Genomic DNA, 23,305 nt, shown 5'->3' on the forward strand with positions numbered 1-23,305 from the left:
GGGGTACTTCTATAATCGTTCCTGATTTTGAAAAGGGTGGACCGTCACAACCCCCAATGCTACAGGCCCATATCCTTGATAGACTCAGTAGTTAAGGTGGTGGGGCGTGCCCTTCTGGACAGGTTAGTATTGTGAGCTGAGGAATATAATATCCTCTCCAGTGTGCAGTATGGTTTGGTCTTAAGCAAACACACAGTTGCTTGTTCAGGTTCCATCCATTTATCAGTCACCAAGTGGATGAAGAGCTCCTGTCTCAAATTAAATGGAGACAAAACTGAGCACATGTTCCTGGGCAATATCCTAATTCTTCTATGATTTTAGGCTGTCCGAGTTATCTTGGTTCCCCCCCCCTGCTCCAAATCAACCATAAAGAGCCTAGGAATGTGGATGGGTGAGTCCCTCAAGTTCGACACCCAAGCCATGAAAATTGCTGCTACATGTAACGGCATGTTGAGGATGCTACAGCAAATTCTACCCCTTCTCCCGGCTCACCTAAAAAAAGATGGCAGTCCCGGCCCTCACACTCTCTAGCCTGGATTACGGCTACCCACTTTACTTGGGAGCACACAAAGCCACAATAAAGAATTTGCAGGCAGCACATAACTCGGTTACTGTACAATATCCTTAGGCAGCCATTTGCTCTACAGCCTTCACTAGCTCCCTGTGACCGAAAGGATCAAATTCAAATCACTCTGTATCTCCCACAGGGCACTGCGTGACAAAGCACCTTCGATCATTCAGCCACTGGTGTTTCCCTACATTCCCGAGAGATTGCTGCGCTTCTCGAACGCACATTTGGTTAAGACCATTACTGTAAAGAAAGCAAAATAAGGAGAGCAATCCATCCCATAAAGTGCTGCTAAGTTGTGGAACAGTCTCCCTTTCTCTCTCCATTCAATTGGGAAAGAACTTGCCTTTCAAAAATCATTGAAAACCTGACTCTTCTTCAACGGATCGCAGCAAACTCCCCTTTTGCCTCTGTGCTGCACTAACAGCGCTGGTATGCCTATTGGTAGCTATGCGCTATACAAGTGCTCATAGAAGAGGAATAGAATTTAGCCTTTATGTCTCTCCCCTCAGGATTTGACAGGGTTAATAGAGACAAGTTGCGCAGTTAATGTTATCCATAGGGGTGGATCGAGATATAGTATATTTTCTAAGAGATCTCCGTGCTAGCACTTTGGCCTCGGTGCACTATTCTAATAACGTGGAACACACCTGTTGTTTTAATTCTGATGGATACATCTGCCAGTGGATTCCTCACCTTGTGAATATCCCCTGCGCCAGCATTCCACGGAACTTTTCTTCCCCAGCACTCCACGTCGACGTGGGCGACGTCATAATGCATCGGCTCCGCTCGCGACTCCGTATGACGTCACCGGAGCCATAAGAGGCCCACAACGACGCACAACGGTTTTTTCCAGTACTCTCCTGATACTTAGTAGTTGTAAGGTGTTACTGTTGTGAAATCTGTAATGTCTTCGACGAGGAAGTCGGGCTTTAAGCCCTGTAGGGAATGTGGCGGCCACATGTCGATGACGGACCCGCATGAAGACTGCTTGTGGTGCCTTTCGTCGGACCACGATGTTGAAGATTGTGCATGCTGCAGGAGGATGAATCCTAAGGCGAAGCTGTTTATGGCAAAGATCGGTAAGGAGAAGAGAGGGAGAAAGAAGGAGAAGTCGAGGCCGGAGTCGTCGACTTCGAGGTCGTCGAAGTCAAGGAAACATCACAAGAAAAGAAAACATTCTTCACGACGCCGGTCTTCAAAGAGCAGGAAGTCGAGGTCGGCTTCGCCCCAGCGACGTCGAAGTAAGGACTTGTCACCTTCTCCTTCTCCTTCTAAGTCTCCGGGAGGATCTCCTTCGCCGAAGCGGGCTCCAGCGCAGTCCCCGGCGCCGTCACCGGCGTCGTCTCCGGTTCCAGTGGAGTCGCCTGTTTCGGATGGTGAACAGGAACAAGGGGAAGAGCCTACTCCGGTGCCTGAAGATTCTACGGCTCCAGTAGAGGACACTACGGCGCCGCCGCCAAGTACTCCGCAGAGGGATACAGGTTCTGTACCTTATCCTCAGTTTTCTGCTCCAGGTACTGACTCTACTCAATTCTTAAATGCTATGTATGGTATTTTTAATAGGGCGGCCTTCCCATCCGGAGCACCAACTGGTCCAATGGGTCCCATGGCGTAGTCGTTAGGGGTGCCGCAGCATTACGCTCAGGCCCCCTTTATGCCCTTTCTGCCGATGGCGCCTTTGTGGCAGTTTCCGGCGCCGTCTGGGGATCCGTCACGGCTTCGGCTGGATCGTCCTGCTTCAGAGCCTTCCTCGACGTCGTTGCCGACTCCATCGGCGCCGCGTCTGGTGCCGCCGACTCCGTCTATGGCGCCGCCGACTCCTATACCTCTGGCTCCACCGACGCCGCGTACGACGTCGACGACGCCGGCTCCCCGGATTCGATCAAGAAGGGAGGCCCAAAGGGTATTGGAGGAAGGAAGGTATAGGGCAGAGGTAGAGGAAGGTGAGGTAGACACATCCTCTGATGAATTTGAGGGAATACAAGAGGCTAGTGGCCTGGATACGACCCCGGAGTGGGAGCACACCTCATCAAGATCCTCTCCTCCACAAGAGCTGGCACCCTACCATACTGTTATTAAAAAGGCAGCAGAACTGTTAGATTTACAGTTACCCTCAGTAGAGTATAAGTCGAACTTGCTGACGGAGGTGCTACACTCTCCAACTTCCACGTCAGAGCCTTTACTGCCTTTTAATGAGGCCATCTTGGAGCCTGTTTTGGAGGTATGGCGAAAACCACTTTCTTCTCCGGCGGTTTCCAGACAGGTGGCGAGAAGATACAGGGTGGCACCTGGGGATCCGGATTTTCTATCTACACACCCGTCTCCAGAGAGCCTAGTTGTGCAGGCTTCCTGCTCAAAGCACGCTTCGGGGGCTTTCCCTCAGTCTCCCGCAGATAGGGAGTCCAAAAAGGTGGACCAGGCGGCTAAAAAGACTTTCTCTTCAGGAAGTATGGCACTAAAGTCTTCCAATGCCACGTGCTTGCTGGGTCGTTACGTGCATGCCTTAATGGACTCAATGAAGTCTTTAGCCCCTAAGCTGTCTGAGGGCGATAAGACGTCCTTCTTGGAGGTAGTTGCAGACACTCAGGCCGCTGCCAGATAGGTAATCCAATCAGGGCTGGATACAGCAGATTCGGTGGCGAGGATAATGGGCTCATCCATAGCCACAAGAAGGCAGGCATGGCTTCGTTCGTCGGGATTCTCTGCGGATGTTCAGGCCACTTTAGTGGATTTGCCGTTTGATGGGCAGAAGTTGTTTGGAGAGAAGGCAGACTCTGCCCTACAAAGATTTAAAGACAGCAGGTTAACGGCTAAGTCTTTGGGTCTTCAAGCTCCTGCTAAGGGTTCTGGTTTTAAGAAGTTTAGAGGATTTGGAAGATCATCCTTTCGCTTCTTCCAACAGCCTCAGCAGCAACAGCAGCAGCAGCAACAGCAGAATCCCCTCTATAGATCCTATAGAGGGAGACAATGGGGTCGGAGAGGTTCTGGACGCAACCCCTCTTCTTCTTCCTCTGCTCCCAATGAGGCTTCAGGGAAGCAGCCCTAGATTCCCCATCCTGGATCATGTAAGACCTGTGGGGGGTCGGGTGTCCTACTTTCTGCGGGGTTGGAAATCTGTTACGACAGACCTTTGGGTTTTGAACCTCGTAGAGACTGGATACGCCCTTCCCTTTCGGGAGTTTCCTCCCCCTTACCCTCCTTGCCAAGGTTACTGCTCGGAGGACCATCTGCTTCTCCTGCAGAAAGAGGTTCTAGCTTTGCTTCAAAAGGGTGCAATAGAGGTGGTTCCGGAGCAAAAAAGGGGTCAGGGATGCTACTCCCGGTATTTCCTGATTCCCAAAAAGGACGGCAGATTGCGTCCGATACTGGATCTCAGAATCTTGAACTTTTACCTGAAACAGGAGAAATTCAAGATGCTGACCCTTGCGCAGGTTCTTCAAGCGTTGCAGCAAGGAGGCTGGATGGTGTCGCTCGACTTGCAGGACGCATACTTTCATGTCCCGATCCTGAAGTCGCACAGGGAGTACCTCCGTTTTACGGTTGGGGCGCAACACTACCAGTTTGCGGTCCTCCCGTTTGGTCTTACTACCGCACCTCGAGTCTTCACAAAGGTGATGGCAGTGGTGGCTGCTCATCTCAGGAGGTCGGGGATTCCAGTTTTCCCCTACCTGGACGACTGGCTTCTGAAGGCAGAGTCCCCGGAGATGGTGCAGCGTCATTTGCAGGTAACATCTCAGCTGTTATTCGACTTGGGTTTTTCGATCAATGTGCCCAAATCTCACCTGGTGCCCTCTCAACGCAACCTGTTCATAGGGGCGGTACCGAACACTACTGTGTGTCGAGCATTTCCTCCTCCACAAAGAATTCTCGACATTCAGGAGATGGTCCCTTTATTCCACAATGGAGCGATTGTTCCAGTTCTGAAGGTCCTTCGCCTGCTCGGTCTGTTCGCTTCCTGCATTCTGTTGGTCAACCATGCACGCTGGCACATGAGGGCGCTCCAATGGTGCCTCCGCAAGCAGTGGTATCAGCACAACGGAGATCTCAGGGAGTCGATCAAGGTCTCCAGAGAAGCTGTAGCGGATCTATCTTGGTGGAGCGTGGAGGGCAATCTGTCTCAAGGAAAGCCCTTCCATCTGACTCCATCGGTGGCCACGGTGATAACGGATGCCTCCACCTTAGGGTGGGGTGCTCATCTGGGGGATCTGGAGATCAAGGGTCTTTGGTCTCCAGAGGAAAGGTTGCTTTACATCAACCTTCTGGAATTGCGGGCGATACTTTTGGCGCTCAAAGCCTTCCTCCCTTCCCTTCGCGGTCAGTCGATTCAAGTCCTGACAGACAACACTACCGCGATGTGGTATGTCAACAAGCAGGGAGGAGTGGGGTCTCTTTGTCTATGCAGAGAGGCCTTACGTCTATGGTCCTGGGCTCAGGACCATCAGATTTGTCTGATGGCAAATCCTCTGGCCGGGGTGTTGAACGTACGTGCAGACAGTCTCAGTCAGCAGTTCTCCGCCGATCACGATTGGAGGCTCCATCCGGAGGTGGTTCGTCACGTCTTTCGGACGTGGGGGACACCTCGGGTGGACCTGTTTGCCACTTTCGAGAACGCTCACTGCCCGTCATTCTGCAGTCTCCAGTATCCGATGCAGGGAGCGTTGGGGGACGCGTTTCAGTTGAGTTGGGGCCCGCAACTCCTTTACGCGTTTCCTTCCATACCCTTGATTCCTCGGGTTCTGAGGAAGATTCGCCAAGACCGGGCCCAAGTCATATTGATCGCCCCGGATTGGCCAAGAAGGGTGTGGTACACAGATCTTCTCCACCTCTCCTTGTGCCCTCCGCTCCGTCTCCCTCTGAGGGCAGACCTCCTCTCGCAGTCGGCGGGGCAGGTTCTACACCCCCACCTCCAGAGCTTACACCTTCATGCCTGGAGATTGAACGGGGCAACCTGAGTTCCTTCTCTCTCCCGCCTGATGTGGTGGATGTTATTTTATCGGCCAGGCGACACTCCACCAAGTCCATTTACTCCTAAATTTGTAAAATGGTGTGGAGAGAGGTCCATTGACCCTTTAAAAGCCCATTTTTCTAATGTGCTCCAGTTTGCTCTTTCCTTGGCTCAGCAGGGTTGTGCTGTAGCCACGGTTAAGGGCTATTTATCTGCCTTATCGGCTTTTCTATGCCTTCCTGATCAACCGTCACTATTTAAATCTCCGGTTGTTCTGAGGTTTATCAAGGGCCTTACAAACATGTTCCCTCCCACTCCTTTTGTAATGCCACAGTGGGACCTTAATCTTGTTTTAACCTTTCTGATGGGGTCCCCATTTGAGCCTCTACATAGCTGTTCTTGAGGCTGTTGTTCTTTAAGGTAGTCTTTCTTGTCGCCATAACCTAGGCAAGGAGGGTGAGTTCTAAACCCCCTTTTCTTACATTACATGCTGAAAGGATGGTTCTCAGGACCAGGGCTGGTTTCCTGCCAAAAGTTGTTACTCCGTTTCATTTGGGGCAGTCTATTACTCTCTGTCATGATCGCGTGGGCAGGACGGTGCGGAACCGAATCGCGGGAGAATCCCGCCGGCACTACAACTCCCACAAGGCATAGCAACCGAACTCCCCCCCCCCCATGTGACCGGGAGCGCGGTTGTTTAAAAGACGGAACTACACAGGGAGGCGGCGCCAATGATTCGCCTTCGTAATCGTCAGTTGACCAACGGCCCGCATCCACGAACTCAGCCGAGTTCCTCGAACCACAGCCTAACCCGGATTCCGCAACTGAAGAGTTCGCCTCCAGAAGCACCGGACACCATCGTCCTGCGCCCTCCGTCTCCGGAACTCTTCACCAGTTGCCAAGACCCCTCGCAGGAAGCACTCCTTCAGAGACCGCTACCTCGGCGCTCCTCGGCCCCAAGGATTCCTGGGCCTTGAGTGGAAGCCCCATCAGCGGTGGGAGAGTGCTCCTGACCCCCGTGTTTTCCTTACCTGCACTCTTCGCCCCGGCTCTCCTCGACCCCACGGATTCCCGGGTCTCGAGTGGTAGCGCCGTTGAGAGGCTCCAAAGACGTATTTGGGTCCTTTTCAGCCAGAGCGCCCTCACCAGAGCGGTGCTGTCCCTGTCCATCCGAACCAGAGCTCCGATCATAGCTTCAACCAACCTGGGGAGAGAGGCCGAGGCAGGTAACACAGGGGACACCAGGGGGGACTACGATCGCCTCCCGGAGAGAAGGAGGAACATCTAAATCCTCTCTCTTTGTCTCATTACAGGCACAGGGCACATTGTGTCACCTGTCTCCTGAGCCCGAGGGTCATTTACACGAATCCGGGCTGGGGACGGATGAGAGGGGGAACCCTACATAAGCATCAGCGTCATTCTGAGGAGAGGATCGAGTGAGCGCCGCGACAGAATCATTGGCCCACGAATTATCCTCCTCCCGATAACGCTGAGGTAGGGATGGCCTCGTTAGACGACGTGGTTGCCGCTCTGGCCTTAGTCCAGGCGGAGTTAGCTACGTCTCGGACGGAAACAGTGGCATTGAATGCCCGCTTTGACCGCCTTCAAAGAAACCCCTTTGATGCAGGACACACGTTCCCTACCACCACACCCCAAGTGGTAGTAGAGATGCCCGCACACGTGCCTCTGGCTCCCCCTGAACGATATCATGGGGAGATACAGAAGGTGCAGGTGTTCTTGACCCAGATTCTTCTGCACTTCCAATGCAAACCGAAACTCTTTCTAACCAACCAAGCCCGGGTGGCATTCCTCATCTCCGCGAATACCTGGACGAGTTCCTGAAACTGGGCTTCATTCGTCCCTCGAGATCTCCGGCGGCGTCTCCCCTCTTCTTTATCCCGAAAGCCAACGGCGAACTCCGATGCTGTTTAGACTATCGCGCTCTCAATGCGCTGACCATAAAAAATCAGTACCCACTGCCACTGATTCCGGTACTCCTGGAACAAGTAAGGGGAGCCAACATTTACACCAAATTGGATCTCCGGGGAGCATACCACCTAGTTCGCATACGAAGAGGGGACGAGTGGAAAACAGCCTTCAAGACCAGGTTCGGCTTGTATGAATACCTGGTCATGCCCTTCGGGCTCTGTAACGCCCCGGCTGCCTTCCAGTTCTTCCTAAACGAAGTGCTGAGGGACTTCTTGGACAAGTACGTCGTGGTGTATATAGACGACATCCTCGTGTTTTCCTCCAATCTACACGACCATATACACCACGTAACATCGGTACTGCAGGCCCTGAGGGACCATCGATTGTTCTGTAAACTCACGAAATGTGAATTCCACGTAACATCGGTAGAATTCCTCGGAGTGATGTTGACCCCTGCCGGGCAGGTGATGACCCATCGCAAAGTGCAAGCCGTAGCAGAGTGGCCACAGCCAGGGTCGGTGAAGGAGGTCCAAAGCTTTCTTGGCTTCTCGAATTTCTACCGGAGATTCATACACCACTTCTCCCACTTGGTGACCCCCCTCACTCGATTAATGCGAAAAGGGGTTCCATTCGTCTGGTCTCCTGAGGCTCAAACAGCATTCGAGCAGCTCAAAAAGGCGTTTACCTCCGCTCCCGTCTTACGCCATGCACAACCCGACCTTCCCTTCATCGTGGAAGCAGACGCCTCCAACGTAGCGGTCGGCGCTATCCTATCCCAGCGGCAGCCCGATACCGGACAGCTCCATCCGGTAGCTTTCATGTCGCGAAAACTCCGCCCGGCCGAACTGAACTACACCATCTCGGAAAAGGAACTACTCGCCATACGAGAAGCGTTCCTTGAATGGCGACATTGGTTGCTGGGCGCGCAACATCAGGTGACGGTCTTCACCGATCACCGCAATCTCCAGTTCCTCCGTTCTGCACGTCATCTCACGCCCCGCCAGAAAAGGTGGATGCTCTTTTTTGAGGAGTACCACTTCCTCGTTACCTTTCGGCCGGGCGCTCAAAACAGGAAGGCGGACGCCTTGTCGCGTCAAGAATTTCCCAGCCTCATGGCGGAGACCCCGGATCAACCGATTCTGTCACCAGAACAAGTGGTGGGTAGTCTGAAGACCGAGTCGTTCCTGCAGAACGTTAGGAAAGGAATACAGACGTTTGCCTGGTCGGCCTGGTTGAAGCGGCACAAAGAATGGCGACTCCACGATGGCCTTCCCATGTGTGGCGCCCGAGTGTTACTCCCTACTCTTCGACTCCGCAAACTCATCTTCGACTGGTGCCACAATGTGCCCTGTGCCGGTCACACGGGAGGGACCAAAACTCTGGAGTTGGTGTTAAGACAATGCTGGTGGCCGTCTGTTCGCCCAGATGTCCTGACCTGGGTACGTAATTGCTCTGTCTGCGCACAAATGAAGACTGATCATCGTAAAGCGCAAGGCCTCCTGATGCCTCTTCCGACCCCGAAGCTTCCTTGGGAGAAGATCTCCATAGACTTCATCGTAGGTCTGCCTAAGGACCAAGGTTGCACGGCAATAGTCGTCGTCGTCGACTACCTCACAAAAATGGGGCATTTTATCGCGTGCAAACAAGTACCCTCGGCAGGAGCTCTGGCTAAGCTGCTGTTGCTCCACGTGGTCCGGCTACATGGCCTTCCCCGAGGGATAATATCGGACCGGGGATCGCAATTCACCGCCCGTTTTTGGAGGGTCTGGTGTAAGGAACTGGGCATACACTCCGCGCTATCCACCAGCTTCCATCCTCAAACGGACGGCCAAACGGAGAAACTGAACCAAACCCTGAAGCAGTACCTGCGCTGTTACGTCAATCAGGCCGAAGAGTCATAGGTGGACTGGCTCTGGGTAGCGGAGATCGCCTACAACAACTCTCAACACTCCTCCACGTACCACACACCGTTCTTTCTTACTTCAGGTCATCACCCCCGGTTTCTCCCTTTTCTTCTCCCAAGGACCCGAAGCGCTCTTCCAGAGGTGCAGGACAGAATCAAAACCATTCATGCAACCCTCAAACAAGCCAGAGACAATCTGCACTTAGCCAAGACTCGTTATAAAGCCCAGGCAGACAAACATCGCCGAGACCCTCCGGAATATCGCAAAGGCGACAGGGTGTGGTTGTCCACCAGACATATCCGGTTCAAGAAACCTAGTGTATTCACACCAAAATACATAGGGCCGTATCCGGTGGTGCGACATGTGAACCCCGTGGCTGTACAGCTACGGTTGCCCAATCACCTGCGCATACACCCCGTGTTTCACGTTTCCCTGCTGAAACCCTCTTTCTGTCCGGTCCGAAAAGTTCCGGACCCTGTCTGGGTGCACCACGATCAAGAATACGTGGTGCGACAAGTGCTTGACTCTAAGCTAGTCAGGGGCAAGCTGTGGTACCTCCTGGCGTGGAAAGGGTATGGGCCGGAGGAGAACTCCTGGGAACCTGCGTCTGCTGTACATGCGACGCACCTGGTTGCGTCCTTCCACCGCCGCGGTCCGAACAAACCTGGTTCCTCTCTCTCCGCTGGAAGCGGTGGGAAGGGGGATGTGCTGTCATGATCGCGTGGGCAGGACGGTGCGGAACCGAATCGCGGGAGAATCCCGCCGGCACTACAACTCCCACAAGGCGTAGCAACCGAACTCCCCCCATGTGACCGGGAGCGCGGTTGTTTAAAAGACGGAACTACGCAGGGAGGCGGCGCCAATGATTCGCCTTCGTAATCGTCAGCTGACCAACGGCCCGCATCCACGAACTCAGCCGAGTTCCTCGAACCACAGCCTAACCCGGATTCCGCAACTGAAGAGTTCGCCTCCAGAAGCACCGGACACCATCGTCCTGCGCCCTCCGTCTCCGGAACTCTTCACCAGTTGCCAAGACCCCTCGCAGGAAGCACTCCTTCAGAGACCGCTACCTCGGCGCTCCTCGGCCCCAAGGATTCCTGGGCCTTGAGTGGAAGCGCCATCAGCGGTGGGAGAGTGCTCCTGACCCCCGTGTTTTCCTTACCTGCACTCTTCGCCCCGGCGCTCCTCGACCCCACGGATTCACGGGTCTCGAGTGGTAGCGCCGTTGAGAGGCTCCAAAGACGTATTTGGGTCCTTTTCAGCCAGAGCGCCCTCACCAGAGCGGTGCTGTCCCTGTCCATCCGAACCAGAGCTCCGATCATAGCTTCAACCAACCTGGGGAGAGAGGCCGAGGCAGGTAACACAGGGGACACCAGGGGGGACTACGATCGCCTCCCGGAGAGAAGGAGGAACATCTAAATCCTCTCTCTTTGTCTCATTACAGGTGTCTATCCCATCTGACTCTCTCCTTTCCCTCACTCACCTGTCTCCTGAGCCCGAGGGTCATTTACACGAATCCGGGCTGGGGACGGATGAGAGGGGGAACCCTACATAAGCATCAGCGTCATTCTGAGGAGAGGATCGAGTGAGCGCCGCGACACTCTCCCTGTTTTTTATCCACCTCCTCATCCCTCCAAGGAGGAGGAAAGACTCCATCGCCTGGATCCAAAGAGGGCTGTGAGTTTTTATCTGGACAGGACTAAAGACTTTCGTCTAGATGATCAACTCTTCATTGGCTATGTTGGTCATTCAAAAGGAAGAGCAGTGCACAAGCGCTCTTTGTCGAGATGGATTATCCTTGCCATCAAGATCTGCTACGCCCTGGCTGGTAAGACCCCTCCTGAGGGTATTAGAGCTCATTCGACTAGAGCGAAATCGTCTACATCTGCTTTGGCCCGGGGTGTTCCTGTGGCAGATATTTGTAAAGCCGCGACTTGGGCCTCCCTCCATACTTACGCAAAGCATTATTGCTTGGACTCGGAGATGAGGAGGGAGGGCCACTTCGCGCGCTCTGTGTTGCAAGACTTTCTGGTGTAGGAAGGTGGACACCCTCCTCCGGGAGTGGGGACTGCTGTGGGAATCTATTCACAAGGTGAGGAATCCCCTGGCAGATGTATCCATCAGAAGAATAAGTTACTTACCTTCGGTAACGCTTTTTCTGGTGGATACAGTATCTGCCTGTGGATTCCTCACTGGCCCACCCGCCTCCCCGTTGTCCACCTTTGTATACCATGAAATAGTTCTTGGTGATATGTTCTTTACACTTTCTTCTACATTTGTAGGAAATGTTTGTTTATTTAGCATTCCTTTCCTTTGTATACTATGCATATGTGTTTTTATATTGTATACTGTGTATGCTTTGAGTCTGTCGTTGGTCCACCTGTTCGCCTCGAAGGCACGGAAAAAATGGGTTGAACTGACGTCATCACGCCAACGTGGGCCTCTTATGGCTCCGGTGATGTCATACGGAGTCGCGAGCGGAGCCGATGCATTAAGACGTCGCCCACGTCGACGTGGAGTGCTGGGAAAGAAAAGTTCCGTGGAATGCTGGCGCAGGGGATATTCACAAGGTGAGGAATCCACAGGCAGATACTGTATCCACCAGAAAAAGCGTTACCGAAGGTAAGTAATTTGTTCTTTTGGTAGAGGAATGAGACAGGGATGCATCTTGGTCCTTTTTTTATTCACCCTATATGTAAACAAGCTGGAGCAGGCCCTGATAGATACCCATGCTGATTGTCCACGAGTTGGGTCTCGACCCTTGCCCTTATTACTCTATGCAGATGATGCAGTTTTAATGGCCAACATGGCAAGGGGTTTGCAGGCCCTGCTGGATTCTTTTGCAGCTTTCATTGATAACTTGGATTTGTCGGTTAACATCAGCAAATCCTATGTAATGATTATGGGTCCTCGTACAACTAAAACAAAATCATTTCCTCTTGGGACACACACATTACCCATGGCTAGGGCTCTCTCATGAATATGACTCGTTACTTTCGCATACCATTACTTCGCAGATTTTTACTACGAAGTTTTTACTTAGCAAATACCATTACTAAGCAAGGTTTTAGTTTGCATACCTTTACATTGCAAGTGTTATTGTATGCAAACTAAAAACTTGCCTAGTAACAAAAACAGACATTTACCCCAACACTACACTAAATACTAAATACAAATACACTACCCTACAGTTAACAGACTCTAAAACACTATCCAAACCCCCAAACATGACACTACACTACACTACTCAAAGACCACTACACTATACTAAACCCTAAATCACTACCCCCTGGACCACCCTCCCCCTTCCCCCAGCCCGCTCCCTACACTCAAACACTACCCTGCACGACACTCCAACACTACCCTAAACCCTAAAACACTACCCTACACTACACAACACCACAGCACTACCCTAAACCCTAAAACACTACCCCCTGCACAACACTCCCCTGACCCCCAGTCCTGTCCCTACACCCAAACACTACCCTGCATGACACCCCGACACGACCCTAAGCCCTAAAACACTAACCTACACTACACTAACACCACAACACTACCCTAAACCCTAAAACATTCCCCCCAGCACGACCCTGCCCCTACCCCTACCCCCAGTCCATTCCCTACACTGAAACACTACCTTGCACAACCTCCGACACTACCCTAAACCCTAAAACACTACCCTACACTACAGAAAAACCACATCACTACCCTAAAACCTAAAACACAACCCCCAGCACGACCCTGCCCCTACCCCTCAGGGGTTAGAGGCGGCAGACCCGGAAGCTGAGATCGGTCCTGGACCAGGGTTCAATTCCCTGCCTCGGCGGGTCTTGGGCTAAAAATTCCATGGACTCGATAATTCTCGCCCCGGTGCCTCCTCGACTCATGGGTTCACACTCTGCGACTCTGGGCAATAGCTTGCTTAATCTCCACAACGGCCCCTCGCGGCGGGATGCCTGACTTTCACCTTGTGGATACCCTGCTATCTCACAGGGGAATACCAGGACGGGTTCCCTAAGCAAGCGCCGGGAAACCCACAGCGGGTAGCTGTGCGCTATATAAGCTCAACTACATTTACATTTACATTTACCCTTCACGATCCCCAACACTATCCTAAACCCAAATACACTACTCTACACTACATAAACACAACTATTCTACCCTAAAACCTAAAAAAAACTACCCCCTGCACGACCCTTCCCCTAGGACAATGCCCCCAGCTTACCTCTCCTGATGTCCTCCTCGTAGGTGAGGAACCCTATGCGGGACTCCTTGGCGCCCATGGCCCCCTCACTCCATGACGACGGGTGCCGACCTCCCTATTCCTGAGCCAGCGCTCCCTGTCACCTCCCCCTGCCTGGGACGCTGCTCTCTCCGCTTCCTTCTCACCCTGCCGACGCCTCCATAATGAGGCAGTTGTCATTGCGCACCTTCCTAGGTGCGCTCATCCGGGTCAGCCTAGCAGCGTCGCTTCCTGGGAGGAGTTCTGCCTGAAGTGGCATTCTTCTTGCCCCTCTGAAAGAACCCTGCAACCAGCGGTGACTGACTGTTAGCCATTACAACGCATGCGTTGTTACAACGCATGTGATGTAACAACTTGCGCAGTAAAGGCTATGCGTTGTTACATCGCATGCATTGTAACGCATGCGAAGTAATGGTATGCGGAGTAAAGCCTCCGTAGTAATGGGTGATTACCCCTTCTCTTACCTGGGAATACTATTTGACCCGTCCTTAAGCTAGAGCCCATGGTAAATGAGAAAAAGCCATTTTATAAGGGCAAACACAGTAGTATGGTTAGAATACCCATTAGGACACTGTTGCAGATTTATCAGGCCAAATGCATCTCAAAGATCGTACATTGGAGTGAGATCTGGGTATACACCAAATTGAACCAGTTGCAGATAGTCTAAAATACTTTCTTAAGACGTCTACGGTGTCCCCCCTAAAGTGTCTCAAATTTTGCAACACATGAGTTATTGGTAGTTGGTTTTGTAACAGACATAATGATGCTTCGTCCTTCTTCTCCGGATAAATATTTGGTCTAGGGAGGAAATCAAGCTGAATATGGAAATATTGAAAGATTGCCTTGCCCTTGATCATTCCCTTCCAGATCCCTTGGCTCAAGTATGTTAAGGAGGCCTTGCAAAGCCTAGGCAGGGTTTTATTTTGTTAAAAACATTATTTTCGGCACATATTAAAATATACAGAGATGATGGTTCACGGTCATATACAATATCATGAACAAGTAATAGCAACAGCAGATTGAAGCACTGTATGTTCCATAAGGCAATAGGCATCTGAAAACCAGACATTGCAAAACATTATCATCACATTCTCGATATTTGACCCCGATTATCCTGTACTCGCCATTTTACAACTGCATCAAGCTTATATCTCCGAGCCCACCCCACAGAATCATCCAACCATCGCATACATGATACATGTAAATGTGAAGCCCCATATTCTGGTATCATATTGTCCACAGGGGGAGCCCCGTCAACCCACACCCTCTGGCACTATGCCTCTCTCCAGTTGGGAGTTTGTGGTCCCCCGTAGGGTCTCTACATATGATTGGTAGGGGCCCCATATATCTTTAGGGCGGGACGAGCAGGGCAAAGTGCTTGCATAAACCTCGCAGTTAGTGTTACAGTAGGCGAGGCTGCGTAACCAACTCTGTAGAGTGGGAACCGACTTACGGCCTCACAGTATAGTGACTTCTCGCTTGTCAAGCAGCAGTCCGAGGGCTGCAAATCGTCTGACCTTTCTGGGGCAGTTGACTGTGAAGCCTAGTTAAACCACCTCCGGTGTAGGAATAAGGGTTAGGTTTATCATGGTTCCTAATGTACTGTGCACCAGTTCCCAATAAGCCTGCAGTTTAGGACATGTCCACGGGAGGTGAGCAAAATCTGCATGTGGGGCAGAGCATTTCTGGCAATTGTGTGGTCTGGACGGATCCAGTCTGTGTGCTATGGAGGGAGTAAAATAAATATGGCGTAAGAATTTGAAGTGGATACATTTGTGCCTACTGTTAAGGGAGACTTCCTTCGGTACTTCGTAGCACTTTGTCCACTGCTCGTCAGTGATGGGGCATCCCAGGTCATGCTCCCATGCTCTGCGGACTCCGATGTCGTCCACTGGTCTCATGCTCGCACATGCTTTATATAATTTAGACATTAAATGATCACCCGTCTCGCTTTCTATAATCAATGTAAGTGGCATGAATGGGTCAGGTTCAATGGGATAAGTAGGCAGTGTGGCACGCAGAGCCTATCGAATTCGGCCCAGGACGAAGCTGTCCATGAAAGAGATCTCTTGGAAACGGGTTTCGTCTGATACCGAGAAGACATGCCCTTCTGCGTAAAAGTCTCCCATTTTGGCGATGTCGAATTTAGCTAGGATGTGCTGCACTAGTTTTTCTCCTGTTATGGGCAGCCAGGGGGGGTTGGGGAGGGGGAGTGCAGGAGAATATAATGTGGTGGTGCCGGTGAGTCGCTTTAGCCTGTTCCAGGCCGAACAGGTAGTGGAGACTGGCTATATATCCTTAGAGTCTCTGGGAACGCCCTTGGGCAGGACAGTGGACAGCCGTTCTGGTAGGACAAAATCCGCCTCCGGGCGGAGAAATGGGATTCGGGCGTCCGGCACGAACAAAGCATAGGCGTTGCATCACTGGGCCACCAAATAGTACAATTGGAGATCGGGGACGCCATATCCCACCTCTCGTATGGGAGTGTAAGCCCCTGCCAGCAGACGCGAGCGCGTTTACCTCCCCAAACCAATCGTATTAGGTGTGTGCGCAATGTTAAAAATAAACTGTTTGTGAGGGGTATGGGAATATTATTAAAAAGATATCAAAATTTAGGAAGCACCACCATTTTAAGTATCGCGACTCTGCCGGCAATTGACAGTGGCAAGTGCAACCACCTTTCCACTTGTGAATCTAAGGCGCAGACTGCTTGTCCGTAATTGAAGCGGAGGATCTGTGCAGTGTCCAGGTCGATATGAATGCCCAAATATTTAACCGAATCTTTGCACCAGTCATCAGGGAATTCGCATTCCCACGGGACTGTACTTGTGGTCAAAGGGAAGATCACCGACTTGTGCCAATTTATGCCGAGGCCCGAAAAATGGCAGAATCTGAGTATTTCTCTAATGCGCTGCTCTAAATTAACCTGTGGATCTCTGACATACAAGATAGTGTCATCTGCATAGAACGAAACTAGAAGGGGGCTAGTGTTAAATTGTAAGCCTCTATGCATATGTTTTTCCTGGAAATGGCAAATTAAAGGATCCATAGCAGGATAAACAAGAGGGGGGACAGAGGGCAGCCTTTTTGCGTGCCCCGGGAGAGTGAAAAAGGTCGGGATAGTGTGCCGTTTAAACGGAGTCTCGCTGTGGGTCGGCTGTATAGCAATGCAGTGGTGGCTATAAAACCCGCTTTGCATGCCCATGCGGCGCATAACCGAAATGAAAAAGGGCCATTCTAAGGAATCAAAAGCTTTTCCGCGTCTAAAAAGATCGCGGCAGCAGGGACCTCTGGGTTAATTCTGTCGAGAACAGAGAAGAGTGTTCTGAGATTTAGTGAAGTGGAGCGGTGAGGAACGAAGCCAGATTGGCCAGGTGCAATAATGAACTCCATCAGCTGGGATAGGCGGTTGGCTATGATCTTGGCATACATTTTATAATCTAAATTTAATAGGGATAGAGGTCTGTAAGATCCGCATAGGGAAGGGTCCTTGCCTGGCTTGGGAAGGAGGATGATAACAGCTTCTCGGAGCGTGGGGGCAATATCTGTTTCTTGAGGGCCTCAGCATAGACCTCAATCAGCTGCGGTGCCAGTAGGCCCTGATATGTTTTGTAGAAGTCACCTGTGAAGCCATCAAGTCTAGGGGCTGAGGAGCAGTGTAGGGTGTTAATTGCACCGACGATGTCGGCTACAGAGATAGGTTCTGCTAAAAAGTCTTCCATGGGTTTTTCGAGATATACCAGGGCAATCTCTGACAAATAGTCCTCCTGGGCCAAGGTGTCGCTCTCTGCCCTGGTGGAGTAAAGGGTTGCGAAATATTCCAAGAATGCGGTGCGAATTTCTGAGGTGGAGGTGAGTGTCTGGTTAGTGGAAAAGCACAGTTCAGTGATGTATGCTCTACTGTATGGGGGCCGGAGCATCTGAGCAAGCACCCTGCCAGGTCGCTCGCCCTCTCCGTATCGTCTAGCGGTCTGATACTTGCCCAAATATAGTAGTTCACGGTCCGCAGTTTCCCAAAACTACCAAAAGAGCCAAGCGACGGCCTGCTGCATCCGGGTCTGGGGAGCGAAGTCTAAGTCCGTGAGTTTGCGTTCGATACGTGGGAGTGTGTTACGTAGATCCTTAAGTACCTCAGCATGTTTTGCGATGCAGACGCCTCTGATACAAGCTTTAAATACCTCCCACAAGACCGCCCATGTGTCCACTGACCCAGTATTAGTGGAGAAGTAGTCTTCAATGGCTTCGCGCACCTCTACATTAAAAAGATCATAGTGTAGGGCCTGGCTCAGGAATCGCCACTGCCGCTCAAATCCCTCAGGACGGGGGACCTTCAGGCTAAGCAGCACCGGAGAGAGTGGTCTGAGTACGTCCTCGGCAGTGTCACCGGTGACTGGGCCCAACCGGCAACGCCAGGTGAGATCAGCCAGAAGTCTATTCTAGTCCAGGTGTGGTGTTGGCCAGAATAATGTGTGTAACTCGTGTGAGCAGGATTGCGCTGGCGCCAAACATCTAGCAGCGATAGCTGTTCACAAAGATCTACAAGAGCGCGACGTGCTCAAGGCTTGGTGTCAGGTGAGGTGGAGGTGCTGTCTAAACTGGGGTTGAGGAGTGAGTTGAAATCCCCCCTACCAACAAGGAACAAGCTGTAACCGCACCAACTGGGCATGTAAGGAATGGAAAACGTCAGAGGAATCAGTATTTTGGCCATACACACACACCAGTGCCGTGCTGTGGCCCATGAGCGAGCCAGTGACAATTATGTATCTGCCCTCATTGTCCCCCACCACCATTCTGAAGCTAAAAGGAACCCTTTTGTGGATAAAGATGGCCGTGCCCCCGGCGTAACTGCAGTAATTAGCAAAGTACCTGTGCGCTTCCCAGCTAACTGCAAAGCGGGCAGAGTCCGATTTGGGTAGGTGAGTTTCTTGTAAATAAGCAATGTCCACGTTATGTCTGAGTAAGTAGGTAACAACCTGCCTTCTCTTGCAATTGTCATTAAGTCCCCTGACATTCCAGAACCTCAAGGATAAGCCAGAGGGACAATCAACGTTACCCAATCGAGCCATCAGTTGTATATGTCAAGCCTAACATATTCAAGCAGCTGCAAATAAAGGCAAACTGTGACAGTGACCATATCTGCAAACATAGTTAGGTGTTAAAACAGTGAGAGATAACCCACCCTCCCCCCCACCCAACCTCACTACTAACAAAGCGAGGCAGAACCATACCCAGCAGTAGAACTGAAAGTACCAATCGACTTTACATTGAAATGAGAAAACCCAATAACGGTACATTCGTAATAACAAGAACAAATGCAAAGGCATACACCGTGGGGGTGGCAACACCACGTCGGTCGACCAGCTGTATGCAACAACACAGAAGGATGAAGAACATTATCCCCGTATATAATAACGGAGATGGGGCCCAGCCACAGAGTCAGCCAGCGCTGGAGCCAGAGAAGAGTTCAACACTTGCGTCTGATCCGCTATGTGGGGGGGAGGAACTCCAACCTCCCTCCCCCGTCCGGGTGTTGTTTTGTTTGTACGTATAGCAGAACTCCTGCACCTCAGTAGAAGTGTCAAAGATGCGAGCCCGGCCCCCCACATCCACCCTCAGCCTGGCGGGATACAGCATGCCATATTTTAAGCCTAGATTTCTGAGGGTGGCCTTGACCCCATTGTATTTACGTTGTGCGTCCTGCACCATGACTGTGAAATCCGGGTAAAGGGAGAGTATAGAGCCTTGCCAAATGGTGTCCCCACGCTCTCTAGCGAGGCGCAGCGCTGTGTCTCGTAAGTTCATAATGCGTGCAACAATGGGTCTGGGGGGGCAACCTGCATTAGGCTGTGGCCCCAAAGAACGATGAGCACGTTCTACCACAAACCCGGGGGTGAAGGACTCTTTTCCAAACAGGTCGGACAGCAGATTCTCAACAAACATATCCATGCAGCCAGTGGAGGTGGTTTCCGGTACCCCCAAAATGCGAATGTTATTGCACCTGCTGCGCGCTTCAAGGTCCTCATTCTTGATCGCCACCTCCTTGAGTATGTGTTTGACGCGCTCTAGATGTTTTAGGGACTGCGCAGTACTATCTTCAACATCCGAGATGCAGGCCTCCTCCACATCCAAGCATCTGTCGTGTACTTGGATTTTGGTCCCCATATCCGCCAGATTCTTTTCCAGAGCGTCAAACCGCCCGTCCAGGGATTTAAAGGCAGCTCTCATCTCCTGAAGGATGGATGTGGACAGAGTGGGGAGTTCATTCAATTGGTCCACACCCTGAGCGCTTTCCGCCATATTGGAGCCTTCCTCGGTAGCCCTGTCTGTGAGCTTTTCAAATGGTAGGGTGTTCTGTTTGGGGTCTTTACGGCCCATGCCGTGGAGACGCTTCGCAGGCGTAGCTGAAATGTAGCAAAGCACGGATAATGACTATTGCAGTGGCCCTGTGGTGTGGGGCGAAAGGCAGGGGCTCGGGCGCAAGAGGAGTGATCCCGTGCTGGCCCTAGGAAACAAGGATTGACGTGTTGTGGACACCAGGCAAGAGGCCATGAAGAGGCATATGTCCAGAGTGACGCAACAGGCAGGTCACAGCCTTCCCCCAGGCCTCCCCGTCTCCTGCCCGGGGGGTGTTGACATGTAGTGTGGCCAGGGGCTTAGGCAACCGCCTCCTCTCTGGCTGATAGTTGGGCCAGAGGTTTGTATGGATGGCAGAAAACAAGGACAGGCAGGAGGTTAGCAGCAGCAGTCGGGCCCAGCGGTGAATTCCAGGCCAGAATCCAGAGGCCTGATGAGGTAGGGGCCCTCCCAGGATGTGGGCCAGGGGCCCGCCGTTTTTTCAATGCCCAGGTAAGAGGGAGCAGGCGCCATGTCACAGGGTGGCCGGTCGCGGGATGGGCTGACAGCAGCCCCCCCGCTCTCCGCGCCCACCTGAGTATGGATGGGCGTCTCTCTAGCGCACCGAGGACCCTGTCCCGCTGCGGCCTTAGGGAAAATGTCAGGCCCGTCTAGTGAGGGTCTGGCGCTGCCTGACTAGGCCGCACCCAAGTCGCACCAGTTGCCGATGGGAAGGGTCTTACCACTGCCGCCGTGCGCTCGGCCCACAAATCCCAGCAACGGGCCCCCGCTCACCTCAAACTTGCTCCTCACGTTCTCGCCCTCCGTCTCGCGCACAGGAGAAAGGCCCAAGGCGACGTCGGCAGCAGCTCCGCCGACCCCTCTGCTGGGTGATGTAACTTAGTGACAGAGTCACCACTGTGCCTCGGAGTCAGTCCGCTGTATGCAGGATGTGTTCAGTGCTCCAGAGCCAGCCATCTCGGGCAGTTTTTCGGAGCGAATATCGAGGGAAATGTCAATTAAGCTGGGGCGTCCGACGGAGCTTCAGCGGCAAGCGGCCATCTTAGTCGCTTGCGTGGCCATGGCCCCTAGGCAGGGCTGATCTACACCGCTGAGATCACAGAGAAATCTGACCGTAATTGGACAAAATATAATTATATCATGCTTGGGATTGCTATCAGAAAAAAAGCTGCCCTTCAGTCGCCCCAGGTGCGTAGATATATTTTGCTGAAATCTGTTCATACAATAGAGCCCTATCCTTCAGATGTAAAGAGTATTTATGATCGCTTTTTAGATTCATGCCAGATCTTTTAAACTATTTGATGGCTTTCCCACGGGGCAGATATGATGCACATACTCTTGATGCCTGTGGCTACGAACAGTGTGTCTCCTTGGGACGCCTTGTACTTTATCATGTTTTGTAATTTTTATGCTGTATCAATTAAGGTTTATTTAATTCCTTTGCTGAAAAGGGCTCAGTTCACCCAAGTGTATCCAGCCCTCCTTTTTAAAAACAATAATTGTTGACTATTGATATCATTTTTAATGTAGTTTATTTTTTTAAATCTGCTATGAAAGTTAGAAATAGTAGTGACTCATGAACCCCTATGCCTGAATCTTAGTGTATCTTTTTAATGTATGTTTATTTCAAGCGGCTATGTATTTTTATTGTGGTTTTTATGTATTATTTATATTGTACTGCTTTTATGTACTTCGTTGTTCAAAAACCGAATAAAGCTTGATTGATTGATTGGCTTCTAAGTCAAAACACCACAGTTATCCATCAGAGGAAACTACATATGTGAACTGTATGTTATTTTTGTACTGGTGCAGTTTCTTCAAGAGTTCTTGTTTTTTTTTTATCTGCCAGCAGCACTTACAATATTCTCATTTTTGTGGCATCTGCAGTTTGTATAGGTTTACAATTTGTAAAGGGTCAGTATATGATAGGTGTGGTCCCAACACGTGATACACATTTCTGAAAGGATAATATCCATAATAAATTGCTGGAAACATTTGTTTGAAATAATCATTAGATGTCTAGATACACTATTTGTGTAATGAATAATTACAGTGAAGTGGGTAATATGTATATTTGTCTGCCAGGCTATATACGAAGTACTGACACGTGTTTGAAGAAAGAGCGTGAGTCAAAGGCTTTTTTGATGGAGCATCCTTATGATGAAGGTGAATATACCATCAAGCCCAGCGCAGGTAAGAGCCGAGGGCCTCTAACCTTACATTCTCATGAAAGTAGATAAATAATGTTTTCCCTTTTTCATATGTTGCTTTATAAGTAACTACTCTCATTCCTCTGTGTTAAGTGTTCATTCCATTTTTCCTCTCACATTTACCGAGTTTGGTAGATGGCTCTAATTCAGTTGTAGAGGACTAGTAGGAATATTTCTAACATTTGGTTTATCTTTCTAACAACAGGACATGATGTTATTTCATTCATAATTAAAGAAGAGGAGGAGACGTGTTTCTTGGAGAATCAAGAGATTAAAAACATAGGAAACATCAGTACTCCCAGAGGTGAGTAAACTCTACTGCATTTAATGGCATTTGACCATCTGTGCAGTCATATCCTTAAAGCTTGCTCCCAGCCTCTGTTACTGTATGGCAGACTGGTCACCCATTTCAATTTTCTTGCAGTGTGTTTCATTTGTTTGTTGTTTACTTCTGTATAGAACTGCATGCAGCCTTGCGGCTGCTTATGTGTGCTTGTCATGTGATTCTGACAGGAGTGACTAATAAAGGGTTGGCTTTTACATACCAAAGATGTGGTGGTATTTTGGGGTTGCATATTGCTCTTGGCTTCTGAAAAATATCATCTGCTGCAATGGATTCCACTCCTTTATAATTCAAGTCAACTAAACAACGGAACTTTCTGGTTGCAAAAAACCTGCTGTCTGCTTACAAAGAACTTACACTGGGCTTTAAGCCTGCCCATCTGCCATTGGTTACCGTTGATTGGGTTAATTGTCACTTATTGTAATTTATTTGCTTTTAATTCGATGGCATTGTCCATCTTGTCTCAGTCTCCTACCATGGATCCTATCCTCTTTACTTGTGTCCTTGAACTGCTCACCTTTCGGGAACTACTTTATTCATTTAGCTTTAGTGCTCCATGACAGTACATGTATGTTGCTAGATGAAAGTGTTATGTGGTATGATAGGGGTGCCTTACCATGTAATACTAGCACAATACACAAAGATTGACCCCGACTACTATGTAGTACACCTTCTCTAGATCCTGGTAGAGGGGTTGTGAGCAGACAGGCTAATTCAACAACGTGTTTAGCATTTCACATCACCAACATGGATGATAAGTAATTGACACAACTCGAGAGAAATCTGACACCAATTTATAAAAACAG

At 50.7% G+C, this 23,305-nt stretch overlaps 1 protein-coding gene across 4 annotated transcripts in view; it reads left to right on the forward strand.

The window, feature by feature from the left end:
* Nucleotides 1–23,305, forward strand: part of LOC146798804 (uncharacterized) — a 131,237-nt gene that overhangs the window by 89,179 nt on the left and 18,753 nt on the right. For all 4 annotated transcript variants that reach the window (XM_085626110.1, XM_085626111.1, XM_085626112.1 and 1 more), the window contains 2 exons: nt 22,032–22,139; nt 22,362–22,460. In XM_085626110.1, coding sequence (XP_085482236.1) covers nt 22,032–22,139; nt 22,362–22,460 — 207 coding nt within the window. The remainder of the gene's footprint in view (nt 1–22,031; nt 22,140–22,361; nt 22,461–23,305) is intronic.

This window comes from Triturus cristatus, chromosome 9 (genome assembly GCF_964204655.1).
Source record: "Triturus cristatus chromosome 9, aTriCri1.1, whole genome shotgun sequence".
Taxonomy (NCBI): domain Eukaryota; kingdom Metazoa; phylum Chordata; class Amphibia; order Caudata; family Salamandridae; genus Triturus; species Triturus cristatus.